Below are 27290 nucleotides of genomic sequence, written 5' to 3' on the forward strand. Positions count from 1 at the left end.
TTTATAACTTAAAATTCTCTTGCTTAAAATGCAAGAAATGCACAAATCTGAGAGCTAATGTCTCTTATCAAATTGGTATTTATTTTGTTTGGATTTTTAATGTAGAAATTAATACATTTCCTACATCTACCATTTCTTCATCGAAATTTCTCCTTACTGTATTTGTTTTCAGCATTGGATTGCTGATTATCCTGGCATATGATAATGCATGCCCCAAATAGTCCAATGGATTAGGACTTCCCAAGGAGTGCAATTACATCCTAAGCCCATTGACTACTCCAGAGCACCACACTGCTGCTCTAGCACGTCTTTTTAATGTCCAGGTGGGAATAAAAGGAAGGATAATATTTTAGGGAGGCAGTGTTTATTCTTTCTGTTGCCTAAAGGGGAAAAAATAAAAATAGTACTGACCCTGCTGATTGAGAACAGCAATCCCGGCCTATCCGAGCAGACTCCAGTGAAGCAGAATCTAAGTTTCCAGTAAAATAAGTGTTCCCAGACAAAGGTTATTAAGCTGAGTGCCATGGCTGCTGCAAGCATATAGAACACTCCTGCCATGTTGTCGATGTCCAGCTGGCTGCTCATGACTTCGTTCTTCTCGTTGTGACAAATACCAGTCAGCCACAGGGTTTCTAACTCTTCCATTTCCCCTAGGGAGAGCAAGGAGTCAAACCAGTTAAAATGCAAAAATCACTGCTCACAGTATTCAAAAGTCTTTGCAAGTTTAAAAATACAGCACCATTTAATGCTTCATTCGTGGAGCACTGCAGACTTATCTAGCCAGGAGTTGCAAATATAGCAGATTTCAACTCACAGCACCCTAGTTTCAGATGTCCTCAGATTTCATAAATTACGTGGGAAGCTGGATGCTCTAGAAAGCAGGATCTGTGGTTTAGACAGAACTTTCTTCTGCTTGCTATAACTATCAGCACTTGTTACAGAGAGTGGAATGGGTTAGTAAAGAGCTGGGACAGGCTGTAGGGATCAGAGGGAGAGGAGAGCTCATCAGAGAGGCATCCTGACACTCATGCAGACCCCTTCATGCCCCCTCCTCTCCACTGCCCTACGCTTGTACCTCCTGATCCACTCTGACCCCTCCCTTTGGCCCTTCCCTTTAACATCACAAGACAAATTTCACAAATTCTTGCAATTCTTTTAGAATGTGCCATGAGAAGTTTGTTCCTTCCCATCTGATCCATGATAACCTTATTTCTTCTTTTCAAATAAGCTGCCACGTTGTGGCTGGAGCTCTCCTGACACATCTGGTCTCTGCATTCATCTCTGGTATCTATTCCCTTTTGCTGCTGCCATTCCAGCTTCCTGGACAGCAACAGGAATACAAATAGCCTCAACACATGCCTGAAACTGAGCATTTCTGGTCTGGCTGTGCCCCATCCTTACTGCCATTAAAACACTTCACTTACTTAAAGCTAACAAAGCAAATCCCCTCCCTCCCTCTCTTGTGTATTTTTAACTTGGAATTCTTATTTCACTGATGAGATTTGGCCTTGGATGAAGGGCACTGTCACCTAGCAGAGGTTGCTACTGCCAGCACGGACAGAGGTGGGCAAGAAACTGCAGTTGTTCCTGCCAAAATCAGGTTTTTTGATTTTGCATTATTTCATAATTTTCAAACATTTAGCATTGTTATTAGTGAAGCCCTGCATGGGCATACAGGCCTTTTTACTCTCTTGGGTTATAGTCAGCTGAGTAATTGTATTATAATTTTTAATGTCATAAACTTCATTGTTTCTAGAACATACAGCAGGCAATGTAAAGGGCCAAAAAGGACAGCATTAGCTCTCTTGGTGTGTTTTCCAGTTTACAGTATGGCTTCAATATGGGAGAAGAATTTCCATGGTACAAATCCCTAATCCTTAGCCAGTGATTAGGGAATACATTTTCAGTATTATAATTCATACCTCACTGGAAAATGAACAGAAAAAAATGGCTAGAAGCTATATTGACATTTCAGCTACCTTCAAGCTAGACTAGAAGATCAATGACCTGCTGTGCAAAAGCATTTTGCAGGATAGAGTGCCAGGGCACCAGGAAAGCTGCAGCCCACAGATAATTTGGATGTGAGCTCCAATTGGAAATGGAACACAAGACTGTGATGGAGAAATTGCTTCTCAGAGAATGTGAATGAAAACCTGAAGTAGAAAGGACAGGTTCTGATGCACTTTAGCAAAGGCATTTCACAAATTTGTAAGAGGGATTATTCAGTCTCTAGCTAATTCCAAGTTTAATTTTGTGCTTGAAGCACGAATTGAACCTCTACATCTGCAAAAGGCAATGTGTCTTCTCCCAAATTACAGTGCTCAATCTTCAAAATGCCTAAGAGCATCCCAAAGAAGAAAGTCAATCCTAATGAATCTTTAAAAATCTTCTAACCCAGGACATTGGGACAATAAATTATTAATTGTAACAGTATAGATATTGCACACATAGATAATTGGGGTTCATTATTGCATTTCCATATCTTAGAACATTTGGATTCCTTTTGTTCTGCCAAACCTCAGTGGAATGTTTCCCTCGTCTCTCTTTCAAGTCATTCCCAAGGTCTATGACTAAAACTCACAGAGGCTATAGAAGAGAAAAGAGCCCAAGTCCAAAGAGAGAGCAATATTTCTGGTCTGTGCATCAGCAGCTGAAACTCTGCCAATCAGATCTCATTACTTCCCACAGGAAAATTCACATCTTCCATGATTGTCAGACATCAATTTGATTTGACTGCTGTGCCCTTTCACTATTCATAACAAAATTCACGAAGGAATTTAAACCTTTTTTTTATTACTGTTTCCTCAGTGTTCCTTTCCCTTTGGCATGTACATCTGAAGTAACTATTGATAATCCAGCAACCTTTCCAAAAACATCGCAACAGAAATGAACTAAAGCTTTCTTGAGTCAATATAAATGACAGTGCCCTGGCAAGTAAAGAACAAAGCATCCCAGAGCCTTGCAGATCCTGCTATTGCAACATCCCTTCCGTAATGTCTGACAATGACAGCAATCACTGTTAATTAGTGCCCAAAAGGAATACACATTTTTAAATATAGCAAAGCACTGTGAATCATTGGATTGTCATATCTATGGAATGATGCTATCTGGGAATGGGCATATTAGGCTGATAATTCTGGTCTCTCCATATAAAGCACATATTTTTATACATGTGCATATTTATTTATATATATTTATATATATAAATATTTATATAAACAACACACACAAAACTGGTAATAATTTAACTGTAATAACACTTCAGCATAGCTGACCCTATAAAACTGGCAAAAATGTCCAATCTTCTGGTTGCTTTTCCTGCCCATTACACTTTAAACCAGATATTCACAGAAGCCATAACATTTTTATTACAAAATCCTCAAGCATGAGAAACTTCTTTATCTCTGGTGTCAATTCATTCCTTATTAAAATCTGTCACTTCCAAACTTGGCCTGGAGTTGGAATTCAACACACTGAACTTTGAGGCTAGTTATAATATGGTTCAGAAAATTAATTAATTAATTAATTAATTAATTAATTAATTAAAATAACAAAGTCCATTTGGAGAAATGGTGTCTTTCAAATCCTTTGGGGTGGTCTGACTTGTGAGCTGAATGTGTAGGGTGATGACACCTATATACATCACAACTGGCAATTGAAAGGCCAGCAATTTGTGATTACCAGGCACTGGAGAGTTCAGTCATCCCTGTGTGTGCATAATACTCATTAGCAAGTGGGAGCTCCAAATATTTCATAAAATAGACCTTGGAAATCTGAGTCAGCAACCTCAATATCCATAAATGCCAGGCCTCACTGAGCTGAGTGTTAATGGAGTTTAAGTCTGCCTCTAATGGGGGGGGGGTCTCAAGTTACTCATAAATATTAATCAGACTTATTTTAAGGGGTTTTGTTTTCACTTCAGGCACTAACTAAAAGAAAGCAATGCCACAATCATTTCCTACCTTCATTCATGTGTGGACTAGATTAAGGTGTAAATGAACAGCTGCAGATCTCAGCAGCTAAGTACATCATGACACTAGCACGAGACCAGAAAATGAAGAGTTGCAGTGTATTTGACAAAAAAAAAAAAAAATACAGCTTTTATTTTCTGCTTAACATATTCACAATCTATTTAACCTGAAAAACTCACAAATGACTACATGATTCCTACACTAAGAGATACTTAAAAATTCTATAGCACTGCATCATAAAAGATCTGCTTCATTTATAGTGTAAAAATGAGCATAAGCAAGAGCTTTAAAAATCCATAGTTCAAGCAATGCTGAGTGTCTGCAGTACTTGTTCAAAACACACTCCAATAAATTGCAACATTCCAGCTCTCTCACTGGTAACTCAGCACTATTTACAGTGGCTTTGGGTTACAGATTTACTGCAAACAGATCCCTTTGTGCTCCTCCTGGGTTTGTTCTGTGGCCATGGAGCCCTCTGCTTTGGCACACAAATGTGCCACTTGGCCATTAGGCCTGAGCATCCCACAGGGGCCTTTCCTTCTACACAAACTCCTCTGGCCTATTTCACACGTTATCATCCTGGGAAACACTGATAAACTGTCCACTGTGTCCCCTGAACAATTTTGTCACAATAAAAATTTCATTACACAAAAACAAAAGCGATACAGCCTAAAGGGTAGAGTTACATGCTTTTCCTCATCAGGGCCCTTGGCAGGCTGTGCCAGGTCTCGCTGGTGCCCAGCTGACACCCACACTGCCCTTTTGCAGCCTGTGTCACAGGCTCTTGAGATGTGTCAGTTCTCCAGGACTCTTTGAGGGGTGTTCCTGGTCTCCCCAGATTCCTTCTGTTCCAGTGGCACCACCTGAGCCCTGGAACCCCCAGTGCCAGGTACACCTGCACCAAACTGTACCAGCAACTGCAGCTGCACGGGCAGCCACCCACCCCTGACTCCAAAAAACACTGCCCTGCATCAATGAGAGCTGTCTGGAAAAATTAATTCCCCCCTACATTGTGTCACACATTGCCACCATCCCTGCTCTGTGCAGCCTGCAGGAGGGTGCCTGGGCCCAGGGAGGAAAGGGTGCCCTGTTGTTGGGCTTGCCAACACCTCTGAGGGTCCAGCTTTGCAGAGAAATGGCTCAATAACAGTGAGATGACTTCTCTGGACATGCTTTGTAAGATAAAAGGTTTTAATAACCACAAAAATAATAAACATTATAGAACAAAGAAATACAAGCCAAACACAGTGTAGGAAACACTCTTACAGTGGCTAAGGCAGTCCAAAAAAGCCCTGAGCACCTCTGTGCTGTTCCTTTAGTACTTGATTGTTTAGGGGGGCCATTTGGCACCTTGCCCAATGAGACTGGCACCAGGCTTTGAGGTGCACTTCCAAAGCCCAGTCACTGTCTGTGTGCTGGCACTGAGCCAGGTACAATGAGCAGGCTATAGAAAATTCTAGTGTGACTTCCTTACATGTTCCAAGGGAAGCTGGAACTCTTTCCCTTCTATAGAAACACCTGTTTGGGTGTGGAAATTCACTGCTCCAACCTGTCCCAGCAGGGGAAGCAGAGCTGCAGCCCAGCACCCTTGTTACTTTGCTGGTTAAGGACAGCAGAGCTCTGGTGTCAGCACCTCCCTGGGACTTGCATAAGGCAGGGGCCAGGAGCAGTCACTGGCAGGAGATCTCAGTGCCCATGTCACAGCAGAAGGTGCCAGAGGAGCTGCTGGGGACAGTCCAGGGGTGGTGCACCCTGAGGCTCAGCTTGAGCAGTCACCACAGCAAACTGGCATGTACTGAGTAGAGATATGAACAGGGGGTTAAATAGATACAGACACAGTGGTCAGATGTAGGGCTGGTCTTCTCCAGAAGACCCTGGTGGCACTAACAGAATCACCTGCTGATTCACCCTGGACTAAAGGTAGTTTTCAAATTTAGGGACAGACCCTAAGTGACAGAGGAGGAGGATAGAACCCCACCACTCGGGGTCTCTAAAATAAAAAGGTGTTTCCCCCTGAACAGCGGGGTCAGCAGCCAAATGGGCTGATGTGCATTTGGCTGAATAAGCTCATCAATTCCAATTCGACCCAGTTATATGATCCATACAGAATGTTTCAGAGAAGAGATTATATAAAAGCACAGCAACTTTTCAAATTCAGCCTGGATCCCCCAAAACAATCTTTCTTACTCTTATTTTCTGAGTTATTTCCCCCTGTAAAAATAGCAAGACGAACACAGATGACTGACAGCAGTAAACTTACTGTGAGCTAATGACTTCACTCTGCATGTCCCCATTAGTTAGGGATGAATTAACAGAACTGCCAAGCACGACTTTCAATATTACAATCCCTCTAACTCTTGTTCAGCTACACAAACGCCCTCCACTTATACACTCACACTCTTCAGTCACATTTGTTCCACCCACTGCATAAGGAGGACACTAAATATATAAACAGAAAATCACTGTGATTGTGGGTGTATTCTGCCTGAGCAGCACACACTGAAAATATGTCCTTATAATCACATACGTATTTCCTTCTTGGGCTTTAACAGCCCGTGTGAGTCACACTGCTACACTTCCTTATAATCTAGACAGTGATTTGGAAGGCTTATGCTAAAATATGAAAAAAAAATTGCAAAGAGCATTCCCCTTCGAGATGTAAGGGGGCAAATCTCATTTCCACAGTTACCTATTACCCTGGGAAGCAATTATCCACCCAGGAAAACAATTCTTAGTGTACTAAGCTGCCCTAAAAGCACACAAAGATTAACCAGAACTGAAAGTTATTAGGAAGGGATAACAGACTCTGTGGAAACTCAGACCAGAACTAGTTTTCTTCTTTATGTCTCTGAATCTCTAATTGCTTTAAAGTTTTCAGCTTCAAGGGTTAAGGGCTTAATACAACTACACCATCTGCCCTCTTCCTTGAGATCTCTTCTCACACTGTCTTTTGAACTGAGCTCTTAATCTGCAGGTAGTGCAATACATTACAAACACCTCAGATGAGTGGATGCATAACCTGGTCATCTGGCTGGTATTCTCCACTCCTCCCCAGAATTACTCTTCTTAGTCAGCTTTTTCTGTTCCTTGTATCCAACCATTTCTGCTGCCATGAGTGTTTTATCCCTCCAGTCTGCTGCATCCCTCATAGCTAAAGGCTCCTTGATGTCTTTCTTTCCATCCCATTGACACTCAGAACCCCTCTTACTCTCTTAATTCTGAAGCAACTATGTCATTTGTAGTTTAATATTCTTATCTTCTCACAATTAAAAAAAAAAAGAAGAAAAAAGAGAGATGGGAGAAAGACTGAAAGAAAACGAGAGGAAGAGAAAGCTAAATTCTCCTCACTTTCTATGCATCAGCAGTTCTACACCAAATCCCAGACATGGTGCTGTGGTTTTCAGAAACAATGCCTCCCAAATGATTTTGCGGGGTATTTTTAGAGAAAGCACCACTCTTTAAATAGCACGTGCAGGCCAGAGGAGCATCAGCACCCCTGGGCCTGCAGACAGCTCTCCTGAAGTTCCTGCCGTGGGAGCTGGAGGAGCTCAGGTGCCTTCCCAAAGCCGCATCCAGAGCCGCTGCAGCCCGCAGGCTGTGCCTGCCCCTGCACCGCTGCTGGCAGGGCTGTGAGCCCTCTGCAGGGACACAGCCAGGCACCACGCTGCTGCTGGGGACAGCACCTGCCCAGCTGCTCCTGCAGAGCCTCAGAGAGGAACCACAGCACGGATCATTCAGTGAGGAACCAAAGCACGGATCATTCTGAGAGGAACCACAGCACGGATCATTCCGAGAGGAACCAAAGCTCGGATCATTCTGAGAGGAACCACAGCACGGATCATTCAGTGAGGAACCAAAGCTCGGATCATTCCGAGAGGAACCACAGCACGGATCATTCCGAGAGGAACCACAGCACAGATCATTCAGTGAGGAACCAAAGCACGGATCATTCCGAGAGGAACCAAAGCTCGGATCATTCCGAGAGGAACCAAAGCTCGGATCATTCAGAGAGGAACCAAAGCTCGGATCATTCAGAGAGGAACCACAGCACGGATCATTCCGCGAGGAACCAAAGCTCAGATCATTCTGAGAGGAACCAAAGCTCGGATCATTCAGTGAGGAATCAAAGCTCGGATCATTCCGAGAGGAACCAAAGCTCGGATCATTCCGAGAGGAACCAAAGCACAGATCATTCTGAGAGGAACCAAAGCTCGGATCATTCAGTGAGGAACCAAAGCTCGGATCATTCAGTGAGGAACCAAAGCTCGGATCATTCAGTGAGGAACCAAAGCACGGATCATTCAGTGAGGAACCAAAGCTCGGATCATTCAGTGAGGAACCAAAGCTCGGATCATTCAGTGAGGAACCAAAGCTCGGATCATTCCGAGAGGAACCAAAGCACGGATCATTCCGAGAGGAACCAAAGCACGGATCATTCCGAGAGGAACCAAAGCTCGGATCATTTCGAGAGGAACCAAAGCTCGGATCATTCCGAGAGGAACCAAAGCACGGATCATTCCGAGAGGAACCAAAGCACGGATCATTCCGAGAGGAACCAAAGCTCGGATCATTCCGAGAGGAACCAAAGCACGGATCATTCTGAGAGGAACCAAAGCTCGGATCATTCAGTGAGGAACCAAAGCACGGATCACGCGATTCCTCAGCCCAGCGTTTCTGTTCCGACACGTTCCCGTGGCTGTGGGCGGAAGATCCAAACAAAATGATGCTGCTGTTTCTTAGCAGCCATATCATTTTAGTTGCTTCTGAACTCCTGGGTGCTGCTATTTCTCAACAGAAGATTGAGATTCTGTATCTCAGTAGAAATATTTTTACTTCTCTGTTAAAAAACAATGGAAGTTTCATCTCGGTGACCACAGCAAGACAAAAAAAGCAGCACAACCACCACTGGGTTTTAGAGAATCATCCCAATGAACCACTGTCTTAAACAAAGCTGCAGATGCTAATCATCACTCAGAGCTTTTCAGATAATGAGATGTGCTGTACAGATAGCAAGATGAACAAAGCCAGAAATTCACTAGCAAAGCACTTCACTCATATCCCTTACACAAGAAAAAGCAATTCCGAACTCTTTCTGTTAAAAAGATTCAGAGTTTCAAAGCAATTAATCTTATACTAACAACTGCTTATTAATCTCAACTTCTCATGAGCAGGGCTACACATGTGAACCTTTTCAGACCAAGGGATAAAACCTTTTGAGCATAATTATACTTTTGAGACAATTAAGTCTTAATTAATTCCTTAAACTCCTCAACAGCTCATTCCGATCCTTCTTCCCTCTGTCTCTTTTCTGCTTTGTTAGAGTAACAAATTTGGCATCCTTACACTGAGACTTTAGAATCACGGTGTGATTGATAATTGTTGGTGTAATTGGTCCACCCAGCAGAACTATCCTCAGGATGGGAACACTCTTCATGTACAAACAGAGATAAACCACTCAGTCAGAGCTCAGAGTTATCCCTAACGCAAGCCTACACCCCTCTGTATTTACTTAACCTTTTTTCCAGTGCCAACAAGTTTAAAAAGAGGGTTCAAAGTCATTTGCCTTAATGTAGAAAGAGCATCATGCTTTGAGAAGTATGAAAAGATGTCCCTGCATGAACAACCAATTAATTCTTCAGTTGGATGTTTTACATCAGCAAGGAAGAGGGAAGAGGTTCCTATCCACTGCATAAAAAATTCATTTCAATGTGTAAGTGAACTGGCTTAGATAGGAGAATGATATAGAAGCAGCTAGGAAAAAATCAAAGGAGAAAAATCACAGGAGAAAGACACATGCAGAGGAAATTGGAAGTGCTAAAATACATTTCAAAAGGTTATTTCAGTACTGGGTAAATGTAAAAAAGAGATGAGATCATGGTTTTTTGTATGTGCAATCAGATATACTTTTACACAAATTCCTTGGTCTTATCCAAGTGTATAGTATAATCCAAAAAGGCTTTTCCTCTTATTAACATATTATTCATATAAAGAAATTGTGTTTGTTGAACTCATTAGAAGATTTTTTTCTTATAGTTATGGTACTCATTAGGTTTATAATCATTCACAGAAATTATTCCATACCCTGATGAATGCCCTGTTACACATACTGAAGAATAATTCAATATTTCTTGGGGCTCTGCTGATTTACAGGCTTAGTCTTTGAGAATAATATATTCTACAGAAGCAATACATGTGAAAGAAGATTTCTGCCTTCATTTGTGTTTGCCTATTTATTTAAACAACCTCGTTCAGGCTCCACTGAGGCTTTCCCAGGAGTACTCTCTTAGGATGAAACTTTCCCCCCAAGCATACTTGCTTTAGTCTAGAGAACTTCAAAGGGATTTTTAGTGATACAGCAAAGTGATGTTGGTCTGAACTCTGGGTTCATCCCTTCTAGTTCACCAAAACAGAGTTATGTAAGTTCACAGCTAAAAAGATTATCCATCGAACTACTGCAGTTAGACATGGATTACAAAATCAGGTCGAGCTAGTTCTGGGCAATTACTCTTTACATTTAATTTCTTGGTGTTTAGTTCCAGTTCACCTGCAATGTACTTTGTAACTCAGTAGAAGAAATTTCATTATTAGTGCTTTTCTCTTGATTTTTTTTTCTTTTTTTTTCCCACATTTGGTGGAAATGCAGTGGAAGTTGGGGTTTTTTTTCCTGAACATGGTCATATAGACCTGTGAGACAATAAAGTGAGACAAGGTATCAAACAGTTCTGGGACCAAAAGAAACATAACTATAATAATTTCTAGACATCATATATGTCCAACTGCTATTCTTTACTAGAGCCAACACCATTTTCTGAACAAATTTAGGGAACCTTCACAAGAGAAAATAAATGTTTTAGCATTCCTGGGTTGTCCACAGTAACTTTTAACAGTAATGAAAAAAGCCATAAATGTATTTACAATTCCCATGGTTTGTGCCTTCAAAATGTTTATTTATCTTCTGGGCAAGAGGAGCAAGGGCGCAGACATTTCATAATGAGGTTTCATTCACCTGGGTGTTCCCTGCATCTATTGCTATTCTGTAAGTTATAATATCGAGTTTTGTAGAGAATTCATTTGTATTTTCAGCAACTGAAAATGGGTTAAAGATATAAACATTTGTATTCTATGTAAGTCCACAGGTCAAAGTGTAAACACAGCATAAGACTTTTCACACTGCTCCCACACACTTTGTTTTGTACCTGATATTCAGAGTCAAAGTGAAACATAAAAATGCAGCACCTTCAGTATTCTGATGAGCTTTTTCTTAAATAGCTTCAAGTGCTTTCCCCTGTATCTCATTTATTTTCTTTTTCTGTGATTTAATTTTTTGTGTTAGATGAGAAGTATCAAAAATGCTGAAGGAGGAAGCACAAAGGAAATGTGAAGGGAAAGGAATGAAAACCCAAGTGTTGCTCTGGCTACATCTAGAGGGGTTGGCCCACACTGATGAAGACAACTCAGAGCCTTCTTCAGGCTACAGAAGCTTTTTCTTCTTTAGTATGGGACCAACAATTCAACCTCTCTGATTCAAATTGCTCATTTAAAAATGACTCAGAGTTACAGCACCTAATAATTCTTAACAGCATTACATAAACAGAAAATAATATTTAAGAATATGTGAATGTTTGAAAGGCAGCCATTGCATCTAGTCATTCCTTCATCCAGGTTAGTGAGGTTTCTTCCACGAGCCTCTCTAAATCCCACAGATGGATATGATGACACTATTATTTCCATATACACACCAGACAAAATGCATCAGCTGTGATGATGACACCTCTTCCAGTTGTTTAGTGTTATAATAGGAGTAAAATCCATGTGCTGGAAGACTAACACATTCATTGTCTGCCCCATGAAAATTAATGTCCTGGGGTTTATGGAACAGGAGGCCACTATGCTAAGTCCTCCTCTCTGCCATTCCTGTTACATTGAAATTTACTGTTCTTACCCTCAATTGCTTGTTACTGGTGACATTAAACCCATATTTATCTTTTGATATATATCTCTTTCGCTGATAGAGAAATGCAAAATCAATACACACATCTATGTAAACAAAACAAAACAAAACAAAGGTTATGTAATACATACCATATTCCAATCTGACAAAGGAATTAATCTGTCATATCACAGAAAAATTTTAATTACCATATTTCTACTTGCTTGCACAGGTAAAATACGAAGCTTTCTAGAATCAAAAAGGAGTTCATACCCTATGTAGAGACTGAGTCATCATTGCTGTTTTCAAATATATCAGAGATGTGCAGCAAGTTTTCTCCTGCAGGGCAGAAGTGCCTAGAGGACCTAAAGTTCTTCTATTTTGTGTTGGAATGAAAAATATTTGTTTGAAGTACAATGAAAAAAGTCACCCTAATTCTATTTCACAGGCATTCTTTTACCAGGTTTAAATTAATCCATCCTAGATTAGGGATCACTCATATCAGTTCAGAACTGAGCTGAACACTTTTTAATAGCAGAACAGTCATGCTGAAAGATAACTCATCTAGCAAGGAACTGCTCAGAGACAACAATAAAGGAAATAAATAAATGTATAAATGCTCTCTAACACTTATGCCAGCTTTACTTTGTGATGTATCTGAAAACACTTCCTGAAGATAGAGGCTGGTGCCCTTGGCGGTGAGGTGAGTTAGAATCGAGTGGAAGAGAACTCCTGTCTCAGCACCAAGAAGTAATTTTACTTTGTTTTACCTTTTTTTTTTTATTTTAAAGACTTCAAGAGAACAGCACTAGCAGGCTCAGAGCTCCTACAACTGAATTAACTGTGCACACACAGAGGAAGAAAAGAAAGGAGGAAAGCTTGGTCCCTACCGTCTCCCACAAACTGAAGGAGCGCGAGGTCGATTTGTCTCTTCCAAGGGGATCCTTTCTGCAGAGCAATCCCATAGCCAGTGGTGGCAAAGATGTACCCACTGCCTATTGTGACAAGTTTGCAGCCTTCATCTCTTCCAGCCTTGTAATTCAGCACCGCTGCATCATAGATGAAAGCATCCAACTTCCTGAAATAAAACATTGTACAAACCAAATCATTAGGGACAGCTGTTGTCAGACTTCTTTTGTCCTTGATGTTAGGACCCTGTTGAATATCATATGGATTCTTTGATATCATTAATTACATATCCTGCTCTGCTGTATCTAAAATTAACAAAAGGCATCTATTTTAGTGAGGGGAAAGTAGGACACGTAGTTTTGCATTTCTATTTTAAGGGATGCTGTTAAAAAATACTGAGCAGGAGAAACCAATCTACAAAATGTCTTGCCCTGATATCTTTGTATCTTTGCTCTCAGTATGGATAATAAATACCTTGAGATGAAAAATTATCTCCAAAACCAACAGAAATGACAACAGAGAACTTAGAATTGAAACAACAATAGACAATTAGCTTATTTAAAATACTGAAGGAGATTGAAAATGTTCATCAGTTTTACACACCCTTGGTATACTTCTCTTTCCAAAAATAAACAGTGAAGGTGGAGCTTAAGTCCTTGATAATACAAAGGAAGATACTGGACCATATCTCATACAGCTACCTAAATCCCACTTATATATGATAGAAAATGTTTCTTTATGATTCACAGTTCCAAACATATTATTTGTGTATCTGGAGCACAGCAGGAGGAAAGGAACTTGTGAAAAAGTTCAAGTCTTTTACCCCATCTACCTAAAAATGGAAGAATGCGATAATCCCATTCTCTGAAGAATACAGGGAACACAAAAGAGTGAGAAAAAAATCAGTAAAGAAAGGAAAAGAAGCAATGTCCTCCGAGGATACCTTCTCACATGCACTGTAAAGCAAGTTAGAAGGCAGGTGCATGGATGTTTCACAAATGAAGGCAGTGAAAATGCACACACAAGAAGAGGAGGCCATTTGGAAGGACAATCACTTGACAGCAGCAGATCCCAGTCAAAGAAAAGGCATTCTTATACCACCATAAATTCATGCACAAACTTCAAAAAGAAACAGATAAGACTTTATTTTGCATTACTGCCCTCACCTGCACCCAAAACCTTTTATGATTTTTTTCCTACTTGCACAAGAGCAGCAGCCTACAACAGCAAGAGGAAAGGCTGACCTGAGTGACCCACGAACAAGGCCCAGACATATCACATTTTGACTACTGACAGAAAAAAAGCCCCAATTAGTTTTCATGTATATCATAATTCAAAGTTTATTCATAAATCAACAGAGCCTTAACTTTTTCAGAACTCTAAATCAGATACCAAAAATGTGGCACTAAAAAACCCCGAGTCTATCTCACATTAAACCAAGTGAATACCAGGAGAGAATGAAGTTGTTGGATTTTGTCTGCTGTCATGAAAAAGTGAAGTTCCTGTCACTAATTACTGTTCTTTATTGCTTTCTTTCAAGGATATTTATCCCAACAGCCACCATTCAAGTCATCTAATTGAAATTTAGTGAAGTGGTTAATTCAGAGTAGAGGTGCTTCATGCAACCATTAAAAAAAATAGTTGGGCCATCAGTTCTTTTGCTTTTCCCTCTTCCCTAAAATTCAGTTGGTGCAACCTTCAGTTTAAAAGTCAGATTTGCCCCACCAGTGCTCAAAATCTGGTTTCCTCCTTCCTTAAAATGGATAATTTAATATGCAGAAAATCACTAAATATCTGGTAGGCAATGTCACAAATTCAATCCATAAATAAAATACGGATGGCTACCTGGCACTGGAGGTAATTAAATTGGAAAGAGCCAAGAGGCTGCTGGGGCAAGTCTGCCCAAGCCTTCAGCCCTCAACATAAAACCAGAATTTTCTAAATGATGGGCTTTAATGCAGCACTTCAGAGACAATCTTTGCTTGTACAGAGAGCAAAACCAAAAATCTATGTCCTTTGGGTGGGCTCACCGTGGAAAAACCCCCACAAACCTGCTTGCTGTACCCTCAGGATATTGTAGCTTTTCTGATGTACAGCAGACAATTACCAAAATCAACACAGCCCAGCCTCAGACACCCGCAGTTATCTGTGGGGAAGGAAGGGCTCTGCCCCTCTCAGAGGATGCTCAGGGGCTGGGAGGAGCTGCTCCCCCCGTGGGGACAGACACTGCTGCCAGCAGACAGCTTCAAACACACTCTGGATTTGTCATCTGTTTATTCTGGGATTTATAGTTTTGCAATGCAAGCACATGAAACACATGCTGTTAAACACAGAGAAAATTTTATAAAGAGTCAGCTATTCTTCTGTCAAAACAGTCTCAGTCAGAAATACAAAGGAAAAAGATCTCTTTGCTAAAGAGCTCAGGGCAAAAGCCTTGTGCTGCCTCAGAAATTACACTCTTCACACGCAGTTTGCCTCCTTAGTTACTAAGCACTTCAGTAAAACCTTGGGACAGAAAGACATAGCACAGTCAGAGTTTCACTCACTCTGTGGAAGCTCCTCCCCAGTTTCCCAGGAGCCTGGGATCAGTGGTCACACATGGAACAGGTTCTGAGGATGCAGAAGGCTTTACTTTTGAGGACTTTTTCCAAACTACTTCTATAAGGTCACAACAAATCCCATTACACAAATCAATTTAAAAACATGAGGTACTTTCCTGACAGATGCTGAGAGCTGAAGGTTCTGCTGTCAGTGGCTGCCCAATGTCTTAACTGTAAATCAAAAATTGATTGCCCAGAAAAACTCTTGGTGCCCACAAATACAAACTTATATTCAGCATGTATTTTCTGCATTTCCTATATAACTCTTATAACCTCTCAAGGCTTAATCATCTCTTCATGGTGTGCTGATTACAGAAGTACTGTTCCTGCAAAGCTCCAGAACACGCTGTACCCCTGCAGCGTGGGCAGGGAGGAACAAGCCCCAAGTGGAGCTCTCAGATTTTAGGGCATCCAACTCTTCCATCACTGGGAGGTGAATTTCTGGCGTTCCAAATTTTTAAGAACTTTCAGATAACTATAAAGAATTCTCAATTAGCGTTTCCAAAAATGAAGACAGCAAAATGTGGGCAAGTCCAGGAATGTGACCCTTTCTGAGCTGTTTGCAAAGGTGCAGCCAGAGCAGCCCTGGAGAAGACAAGGCAGGGATGTGTGCAGGCAGAAGGCAGCTGGAGCACAGAAGGTTTTCCCTCCTGCCATGCCTGGTGGGGAAAGCCACAGCTGCTGCCTTGGGCTCCGATGGGAGAGCCAGGCTGGTGCTGGACACAGGAGCCCATCCTTGGCTTGTCATTCTCCAGACAGGACTGGGAAGCCTCCAGCTCTCCCTGCTCTTTCTACAGGGCCTGACAAGCCCCAGGTCTCAATTCCTGAGGCAGCAAAGCTGCAGTGAGCTGCAGATCTGCTCTTGAGGTTGCACCCTGAGTGCAGAGCAGCCTCCACACACAAGCACCGACCACGCTCAGGAGGCTCAGACCTGCCAGCCCAGGCTTGTGCAGAGGAACAATTCACTTGTCAGTGCAGCCACTCCAGGAGTGAAAAGCTCTGTCACATTGTGGAGGTTTAAATGAACTGGTGAGAAGTACCAGAGAGCTGAGGGAGAGCTATCAAAGCTGGGATGCGAGAGAAGGTTCACAGCTGCCATGAACTGGCCAAGCAGGGCAGGCTCCTCCAGAGCAGAACTACAGAGCTCTGACTCATCTGAGCAACTGCAGCTCTGCAAACTGCCACACAACTACTGCAACCATCCTGGCCAGAAGGAAAATAAACAGTCTGGAATATTTATACAGCAGTGACTCCAAAGGCAAATGTCCTTCATCACCCAGCAAGCACCAAGGGGAAAGGGGATGGGGAGAATTTTATCCCACAGCATCAGAGAACATCAGGTGTTATGAAATCATAAATTGGAGTAGGTCTAGAAAAACCCAAATGGGCATTACTGAATGTAATAATTTGAAGTGGGAGATATGTGAAAAATGAGTGTGGACAGTCCCACAACTAAATATTTATGATTCATCAAGAAGAGTAAGAGTTGAAAAATCAGAATAGCTATTGCAAAAAATTCATTCTCAAGCATTGCTGCACACATGCAAAATTGCCTGCACAGAGAAAATTTAAGTTAGAGGAAAAGGTACAGAAAAGCAGTTTCAGAAAAGTTGAAAACGCTTCCCTGTAATTTTCCCCATCTTTATTATTGGCACAACTTTTCATAAAATTCCTATGATGAAAACTGAAAAGGAAGACGAGGCAAATGCTCCTTTATTAGTCAATTCTCCCTTAATAATAGAAATATAACACAATTGAAAAATGTTCCTTTCCTTCCTTAACCAGATACATGATCCTTCAATGGTTTTGTTCTCTTGATGGAATGAGAAGTTAAAATCTAAAATACCAATCTGCTCAGTAGTCCTGGAGCCACAATGACATTAGGCAAAAAAGGTGTCAACTTAAGGCTGGATTAAATTTAAGCATATATATTTAGAGATCATCAATAGCGTTGGGAAGGCAGCAAGTACAGACATACTGTCTGTAAGCTCTGATCGATTTACATCACAAACTTCCATTTCATCCCTTCTTTCTCCACAGAGGAGATAAAAGAAAGTATGTCAAGAGTGAACAATGAGGGAGAGCATCATTTGTGCTTCTCTGTGTCCTGGGGATCCAGTGCTGAAAGGTCACTGTGGAGTGACACAGCAATCAAAGGGAAAGAATGCTGCTCTGAAGATGAGGCTTCCAGGAAAGGCTCTAAAGTGACACTTTGATACTGCTGGAGCAAAAGGAGAGATTTAACCTTTAACACGAAGGACTGTTGATTCTCTTGCACAGCTTTGACTAAAATGCATTTCAGCTTATCTGATGCACTTCATCACCAGCAGTGACTTTATCTTCCAGTACATATTCAAATGGCTCCTCACAGAACTGAACTTCACACATGCTGAGTGGATTTCTTGACATCTTGGTATTGCCAGTTCATTAGGGGAAAAATGAACAACCACCCCCTGCAACAATGCAGGTCAGCAAAGCACAACGCAGTGAAATGATGAACTCATGAGCACAGAACCAGCTTTCAAACTATCCTCACTTCAATCTTCACATGGGACACATAAAATTTGAAAGAGCAGGTTCTGACAGACATTAACACCACCATGAGAGGTTGTGGAGGCTTCATTTTGCCTGTCAGGGCAATCCCAGCTGCCAGAAAATCCACTGAGAACCTCCCTTGGCTGTGGTTCCCTGAATGGGCACATTGACCCTGCTCCCTCACAGGAGCTCCCATCCACCACCCCTCTGCCCACACATCTTCCCAGCCCCCTTGGCAACAAAATAATGGAAAATTTAGTGTGCCTTTATGATTAATTTATACAAAGGAAGATTGTCCCACTTCACACCTCAGAAGCCAAGCCAAGAAGTTTTTGCAACGCATCAGTTTATCAAAACACAAAATTTGAAGAGCTGAGTGGGGGGAATATATTTTTAGATTAAAGGTTTTGTCCCAGTTACAATAGCATAATGAAGGATAAATTCAGCACAGCTCACCAAGTACCTGATCTCAACCCCAAATGAAATGAAGACTAAAACTCAGAATAGCTTCTGAAAACAATAGGGTTAGATGGCACACAACTACTTCCACCTGTTCATTTTATTTCCAGACTATTTGTAATATTTAGAGATATTAGATAGATAACAGCATTACCTAAAAAAGTACAATGCAGACAAAGGAAGTAACCTTAAAAAAAAACTAATCAAAAAACTCCAGAAGAGCACTCAGGTACTGAGTAAGGGAATTGGAAATAAATTACTAGAAATTATTTTTTTCCTAGAGGCAGATTTCTATGCATCAGGTGAACAGAAGAAACAGAGTTGTTAGGTCTTCTTTCTTTAAAAAAAATTGCAAAAGAAGCAATCTTCTGGCCAGGAAGAAATTCCCGAAAATATAAGAATTACAAGAATATGAGAATGACTGCATTTCCTGAAAGGACAGCAAGTTATGGGGAAATAGGAATCAGCCATCAGAAAAACTGATGCCAGAAAATCCTGCCATGAGTGGAAATGCCACAGGAGTCATTGTGTCTGTGCTGGCAGCTCGTGGTGCTGAACTCTGCTCGCTTCAGAAGGAAAGCTGTGCTCATTCAGCCACACATTTCTTTTAAGCTACAAGATTTCAGAATTAATACTGGAGTGAAGAGATCCCACTGAAAAATATTCCTAGATGGAACAGCAAATTTCAGTGTTTTCAGATCTCTGCAGCCCTCTGGCACTTGCCCAGTTGCAAACCAGTTTTGCAATGCTCAGCCTGTGTGGCTACAGCTGGAACATCCATTGGAAATCATTCCCTGCAGAGCACAATGCCAAAATGAACATTAGAGTGAACACTGAAACATATATTAGATTAAAGCACCACAGAAAGCATCATAATGTAAATTGAAATTAAGTTACCCCAGCCATCTGATGCCAAATTAAATGAAGTTATTGATTGCAGGAGCTGTCTGAACTTGGTCAGCCAGGACAGAAAATCCTGAATGGGCCAAAGTGTTTAGCAAAGATTTTTTTTTACAGAAGGTCAGTATTCACATTTTAGCTCCTTCAGACAGTTTTAAGGAAAGTGTATTTGTATTTGTACAATAATTTAGTGCTTACTGTCAAAATTGATAGTGATGAGTAGACGCCCTGGAGCACTGCAAACATCTGCTGTCCCAGGGAGTTTGGGATCTTTGTCCAGTGCTCCTTGGCTCAGATGTTTCCCCTGTTTAAGGGATGAGAGCCCCCCTGCATGGTGCTCTCTCTTCATTATCAGAACAGGTATCCTGGAGGGTTGCAAGCAGTAAATTATTACAGCTACAGATACCTCATGCTGCCTACAGGCCTCTTCCTTTCTCCCTCAAACACTCCTCAGAATTAACCATCCCTGTAAACTCTTAAAAATTTGGACATTTCTGTGAGCTCTGGTTGTAAGCTGCTGTTGTATCCCCATGAGAACAACGAAGAATTTGTGCTTTTAATGAAAAACTAAAACATATGTTTTTTCTTTCAAACAGACATGTCTCACAGCTTGCCCTCCTCTTTTGAGGTGAAAAGGTGTGAACCACAGGAAGAACAAAAACTATGAAGTTTTTCCTCTGGTGAAAATTTTGGTGACAATTTTTCTGTAAAAAATAAAATGAAAATATTGAAATTGGTTTTGCATTGAAGTGGAGAGATGTCAGCTGGCTGCCTAAAAGACAAGTTGGGCTTGATTTTAACTTTAGGCACATCAGTGCTTTAATTGGCAGTTCTAATTAGCAGTAGGACCTGCTGGGCACAGTCCCAACTGTGCTGCAGCTGATGGAAACAGGGATGTTTGCCTCCTGGTGATGCCTGTGCCACGCTGCAGAGGCTGCCAGCTCAGCCTCTGACCTGCTTGTATTTGTTCAACAAATAACAGAGTGTGCAAAGCTGTGAATTGGATAATTTATAATCACTGGGAGAACAAAAATCCAATCCAGGCCAATAAACTCACAGATGGGGTTAAAAGGCCACTGGGGCCTTCTGGGGTCTTCTCCTGCTCTCTCTCTGCTGAGTGCCGTGACATTCTATAAAACATGTTAATAATCATGTTCTTTTCACGTGGAGAGTGGGCTTGCAGGGAGGAACCAACTCCTGATGCCATTTGCAGTGCTCAGCTCGATGCTTCCAGGTGTTTCTGCCTGCATTATACCTTGTCATTAAAGGATGCTGAGGGTGCAGCCACCACGGGTCCCTGTGGAGGTGACAGTGACAGCTCAGGACAGGCTGCCGGCCGAGAGCAGCTCCTCAGGGGCAGCTCATAAATCACGGGATGTAAACCTTCACATCTGATAACAGCTGAGGCCATTCCTGTGTGGCTGTGGCACTGCTGCCACCACAGCAGCCTTTCCAAGCAGCTCTGTAATTCCATCAGCACCTCAGAGGGACGTGGAATAAGGCACTCGACTGACGTGCATCAACACAGGCACTGCTGTCTTTAACGGGAAGGCAGATGAAGTCCCAAGCAAACTTCAGCATCAAGTCCCTGAACACAGTCACAGCTGTGGCTGGCAATAAAAGCTGAAAAGCACTCACAGCCAGGGGATCTGCAGCTGCACACGGGGCTGCTTGCCTGGGGAGCTCCAGGGATTCATCCCTGCAGCTCCCTTGAAAGGGAGTGATGGGCAACAGGCAAGCAAACATTTCCCACTTTATCCCTATAGTAAGAAGAGCCTCTCCCAATTAAATTTTCTCATTTCAGCCATTAGCAGTTAAATAGCAGACTATATGCCACTGTAGAAGTGCTGGGGCAAAGGTGACAACATGAAATGCATTTCCAGTTTATTGCCATTGCAATTTCTCCTCTTGACAGTTTTACAGCCACAAATAGAAATACTGCATGCAAACTCAGGAGCTATGAGCTCGTACAACCCACAGCAGAGAACTGCAACTGGAAGGCTGCTCTGCCTGCAAAAAGATGGTATTCCTTAGCTATAATCTCTTCAGGAGAGAATACAGGCAAACAGAAGGAAGCACAGCCAAAGAGCCACTGAAATGTAACACAATAATTAACAACTTCCTCTTTGAGAACTTGCTCTCTCTTCAAGGAGCACAGTCAATAGGAGCTGTCTCCCTGGTACAGAGGGCTCTAAAATGTGGATCAATTACATGCAGCATGGACAGAAATGCTTGTGATGCGTTTTTAAGGCTGTATTTGATCAATAAACGTCTCCAGAGCTCAGAGGAGCCTCCACAGCCCTGGCAGAGAGCACATTAGCTAATGCCTTACAGACTCTGCTCTTCGCAGGAATGCTCAGGGCAACCACTGCCATTTCTGTTCTCATTAAGGAACAAAACCCTCCAGAAGCCCTGAGCTGGTCCTGCCTGAGGAACAATCCCAGCTCTGCACGTAGCACAGCACATGTGGACCACCTGATCCCTTAAATGCAGGAAATTCAGTGAAAAACACAAGTACACTTTTTGACAGGCTTATAAGATCAAGATTGCTTTCAGCAGCAAATTGCATTGAAGGAGGAACAATATTTTGCCATTTTGAAAATTATTAAGTAGTACTTCAATAAGAAGATCTTCCTTTTTAACAGGCCTGGTTGCAAAGTGACACATTTAATTAATAAAGTTCTGCTGTTGTTCAAACAGTGTTTCAGCAGCTTTCTGAGAAATACATCTGTGAATCTCAGAAATAAGACCCTAGTGACGAGAGATGGATATTACTGAGGCTTTACAGATTTTTTTAAGATCTTTTCAGAAACAAAGGTGGATTTTGTATCAAAGATGAAAAACCAATAAAGCTGATAACTTTGCCTTCACCCCGATGGCAACAAGCCTCCATGAATGAGCTGCAGTGAACCCCTCTGGGGATTCCCCTGAGGGAGTGGGTATAATGTCAATGTCAGACCAACACAAAAATCTCATTGCCACTTTGATTTGCAGCCTTTCCCAGGTGATGATCTCAAACATTTTTGATGCTAATTGAACAAGATAGGTCCAAGCCTATTGCCCAGGCAGTGAAGTTGCTTGTTCTAATTAAAACAAACAAAGGCAGATGCTTTCCTTGTACATTAATTTCTGAAGCAGTACAGCTTCACCTCTCAAAGATGAAAGCAGAAAGGGGCTGGGAATGCTTTCAAGGCTTCCCAGACACAGACGTGAGCACACTCCCCTCTGCATGTACAGCAATGCTCCAACACAAGTCTTATCTAACCCTTACACCTGACAGCAAATAAAGGCAGGAATACCATTTATTTTATACATATTTCTATCCATATTTCTCTCCCCTCCAAGGCTTTTTCTGGCCACATTAGCAAGTGGACTGAAGTGGATTTTCCATTTCTTGAAAGAAAGCAAGATTAAAAAAAAAACCAAACAAACCACAGTTTGGTTTTTAATTTGTTTTCAGACACCTGTGCAACTGAAATTTTATGTTTGTCTTCTTCCTGCTTTCTCCTTCCAGTTCAACTCAGTAATATTCTGTATTAAACACAATGGTCTCAAAGATCAAGATATTTCCAATACATCTCAAGATGTTAATGCTAATTAAAGTTGATCAAATTTGTTTGAGATACAGCAAAACCAGACTGAACTGTGGAAAGATGCTACTTTATCATCTCATTCTATTTAGGTCACAAGGGCCACATGTATGGCATTATTCTGTCATTAAGCATTGCTTCATTGCTGGTGTTTTTTGTTCCATCTTGAAATTAGAATCAAACACTATACAAAAGTAATTAAAAGGGACTAAACCTGACGTCTTCAATTAAGGAAAAGTAGTTTTTAAAGTGAGATTGGAAATACAGGTTATACAAACACTCTTCAGGGATAGCACAGTTCATGTTTATCTTCACTTGCAGCAGCAATTGTCACCAGATTCTTTGCAAGTCCTCTTCAGTCTGTAGACTATGACTAAAATTATCAGATAGTTCATTTTCAAAAAGCTGTGCAGAAGTTGCAAGTCTTACCATGCAAAAGGAAAGTTGTTTGTTGTATCCCCAAGGATGAGAATGAAAGAAACAAAGAAGATAAAAGTACAGCAATAGTTTTGGAAAGAGACAAAGATGAAAAGAGATGAATTAGCTGTAATAAGGTGAACAGAACACACACACTGAAGAGGAAAATAGAAATTATATATTTGTTTGGAAGCAGAAGCAGTTTGAGGAAGAAGAAATTAGTCATCCTCAAAAGAGCCATAGAAACAGACTCCAGATGTATGAAATATCATGGAATCCAGTGAATCAGGGAGGGAAAGAAGCTAAAGATGTCTCAACTAGACCTCATCAAATCTAGTTAAAGATGAAAGAGCAAATTTTACATGAAAGACAGAAAGAATTTGGTCAACAAAATCATGAGGGGGACAGAAAGAAGATACAGTTTTGTACACTGAAGAACAGAAAATTTGCCAGAAAAAATGAAGAACTATTTTTGAAGAATAAGAGTCTGGAAGCAGCTGACACCCTGCTGCTCAATCCTTCTGCAGGTGCCACCAGACAAAATCCCAAGGAGCACAGCTGGAGGCAGCAGGTACTTGTACTGACCCAGAAGTTTATTTGTACCATCTGCTACAGAAATATCAGTCAAGGGGAGCGAGGCAGACACCTGGGCATGTCCACACAGAGAAATCACTCAGAAGAGGAAAGAAATTTCAGCAGGGGAAAAGGAACCTGTCAAAAATGAATAGTTGGTGCTGTCAAAAGGAGCAAAGCTTTTGAGGAGGAGCATCAGCTGGCCCAGGAGCAGCCAGCCTGAGTTTTAGTGAGCATCCTGAACAGCCCTGCAGTCAGGCTGGCCCCCCTGTTTTCACACTTAAGTGTCTGAGGAGTGGCCTGGTTTTCAAGCTAACAGCAGCGTTTCAGGGCTTTCAGTAGCACAAACGGTTGGTGAAAAGTACAAGCAGTATACATCCCCTAAATAAACTGCAGTCCCACAAATGGCTGAAATCAGGACATCTCCTCCTTGAAAATTCCCCAGCAGGAATGGCAGGATCCAGCTGTCTATCTCCAGTGCACAGTTCAGCTGTCACCAGGAAATGTGACCTGCACAGGCTGGGGCAGAGCAGGAGCTGCGGTTTGGGAGCCCCTGGGGAAGGCTGAGCCCAGGCAATGCCACACCTCTGTCCCGGGATGGGACAAACCTGGCTGGGAATGCCAGCTGAGCATGTCTGGAGAAATGAGGGCAGACACAGCCAGGCAGCAACAAGGAGACAGAGAGATGGAAACAGCTGGGAGGATAACTTTTTAAACATGGGGATCTTCACTCTAAGGAAAGATTTTGGGATTTCAGGATGTTTTGCCTAAGAAATACATTACACTCCCATACAGGTTTGGCAGAAGGAAAGTAAAAATTAAAAGGATAAGCAATTCCCCAAAAAGGATCAAAAGTAACATGGTATTTTAGTATAGGAAGAAATAGGTCCTGTGTTCACCACAAATAACAGCAGGACAGATGTTCCTTGAAACAGCCCCTAGAGTACATATCTTAAACCCACTAAAGTAACTTCCCACATCAAAACAAAACCTAAAAAGCCTTCATTGAGAAACTACTATTATTACTGTATTATTAACAAATATTGTGTTGTTATGAAGCCTAAATGTTTAGAGCCAGCCGATTCCTGTCACCCAGATGAATAATGATATGAGCAATGAGTCACTCTCATATCTTTGGAGGATTAAGAATGGAAATTTGTGTCTTTGTCCAACCAGGCAGATTGGGATACTTCAGAGAAAAAAGGATGGATGGCACTCTAGTCTAAATCTCAGATCTTAAGAAAAAAGGACAATAATATTTACCAGAATATTTACCAAGACTGTCAGAAGCAGGATCTGCCAGCACTGCAAAGATAACAAGGGACTGTACTGTCTTCAAATTTAAGAAACATTAATTCTGCCCTTTAAAACTACTTCTCATAGGACATTGAAGCTACCATGTAATTTTAAAATAACCACAGAAATCACAGTCAATCATTTTCTTTTTTGATAACTGTACAGTGCAGTTGAAGGAGGAAAAAAAAGGCAGCATGTAGTACACAGCAGCCTGACATCAGCCTGTTCAGTGTCACAGTAAGTACAGATCAATAATGTTTGTGAAAAGTTTACAGCATTCTTTAAAAACCATGGGAAAAAACTCACCCAGTTTTCAAGCTGACCAAGGCATCTTCGACCCCTTTCTGGTTGAACTTGGTCATGTAGAGGTGCATATCAGGGTAGTTGTTCCGGATATTCCTCTCAGTGCTTCCATTCGGGACCGTTCCAAACCGAAAAGGAGGAGAATAATCATGTGGCCTTTGAAACTAGAGATAAAGGGGATAAGCAAAGTGTTTCAGGCATCCAAAATGTGAAGAAGGGCAATTTCAGGTTAAAAAAGTTGTATAAGTTGACTCAAATTTCTTCTAGGCAAATGCTGTGGGTTAATCCAGGTCTATTATACCAGAAACTGTCTTCACACTAACTGAATGTAATCTGCACCCAAAGTAAAACCAGCTCTATTCTGCCGCTCAGGTGTGACTCTCTCCCATGCTTTGCACTATGGCAGTGTTGTTGAACCCTGGAAAGACTGGGGACTAGAGTAACGTGAGACTAAACTAGTATGGTTTCTAGTACGAACTCTGCTTTATTCTGCGAGATGGCTAGTTAAGTACAGAGCAGATAGTTTACAGTAGCAAGTGTATTGTGATAGGTAGTGAGCATACAGAAGTATGTAAGCAATCTAAGATTAAAGTAGCTACAGAGATTTAGTGCCATTACCTCCATGCTGCGAGTAGCCATACCTTAACACGTACCTAGTAAGAGATAAAGTTATCTGCCACTACGTACTCAGAACGTTCTACAGCTTACTAGGCCCAAGCCTGAGGCCTAGTTTAGCCTAGTCTAGAATAGCTCAAATAGTATCTGTGAGCATATCATGCCCACGATACCTAAAAAACTCAGCCACATGGCAGGACAGCAGAAACTGGAGCAGATCCTCAGCTGCCAACATCTCTCTAGAAACCCAAACACTCTGGTTAACTGCAACCACAAGAGAAGAGTATTTTGTTGATAGTAATTTCACTCTTCCATCCCATTTGGGACATTGTGAGGGAAGGGGATTGTCCACAGTACTCGACAGGAGCCCAATGCCCCAGTCCTGGAGGGTGCCAGGGATGGCAGGAGCTGTGCCAGGGAGAGGCAGGGGGAAGGAGTTTCCCTCCACCCCTGACTGGAAGGGAATAAAAGCTCCTGCAGCTTCCACAGGGGCTCAACAACTGCACAGCTTGGTATGAGAAGGGCTTCTGAAGCCTCACCTATAATCCCTGTTCATCCCTACCATTTAAAGCTATGAACCATTTGCTTGAGGGCAGATAGGTTTGTTCTACAATTTTACTCCCTCTATCACTATTGCATCAGCACAGATGAACCAGCCAGGGGGTATCTGCAAAGGAAAGGCAATAGCTGAGGGAACATTCAGGTTTTACACTTGGCAATCCTTCAAATAATCTCACATAAACTTTCTGCTAACAGACCTGAAACTTTTATATGCACCATTTCAACATCTTCCTTTAAAACCCAAGTGACAATTTAGGATTAAAATGTCTCTTAAAGGAACAAATGAAAAAGGTCACTCAGATTAGAGGAACTATTGGCTAATGAGGAAATTGAATTGAGCATTGATGAAAGCAGTCACCCATAAATTCCACAGCAAAATGCACTCTGTTTTTATTGTTGAAGTTAGAAGAGCAATCTATATATCCTGTGCTGCAAGAGATGCCTAATATTTATACAGCTGCTGATTCCTTTGGGGCTCCATATGAAATATTTCTCTTTTTAACATTTGGTCTCAGGGCATGAAGAATTCCCAAGATCCAGTGCCAATTTGCAAAGAGAGCACAAATGGGTTTATACAAAAACTGGGAGTATTTTCAATTCCATCAAACCTTGACTGTGAAATTACTGCTGC

The 27290-nt window shown here is 41.6% G+C and overlaps 1 protein-coding gene across 1 annotated transcript in view; it reads right to left on the minus strand.

Annotated features, from left to right (window-relative positions):
- The window catches only part of GRIN2A (glutamate ionotropic receptor NMDA type subunit 2A), a 166037-nt gene that overhangs the window by 14117 nt on the left and 124630 nt on the right, over nucleotides 1-27290 (minus strand). The window contains exons 11-13 of the mRNA XM_063414321.1: nucleotides 25487-25647; nucleotides 12792-12979; nucleotides 412-650 (exon numbers count right to left, since the gene is read on the minus strand). Coding sequence (XP_063270391.1) covers nucleotides 412-650; nucleotides 12792-12979; nucleotides 25487-25647 — 588 coding nt within the window. The remainder of the gene's footprint in view (nucleotides 1-411; nucleotides 651-12791; nucleotides 12980-25486; nucleotides 25648-27290) is intronic.

Source organism: Prinia subflava, chromosome 17 (assembly GCF_021018805.1).
Source record: "Prinia subflava isolate CZ2003 ecotype Zambia chromosome 17, Cam_Psub_1.2, whole genome shotgun sequence".
Classification (NCBI taxonomy): domain Eukaryota; kingdom Metazoa; phylum Chordata; class Aves; order Passeriformes; family Cisticolidae; genus Prinia; species Prinia subflava.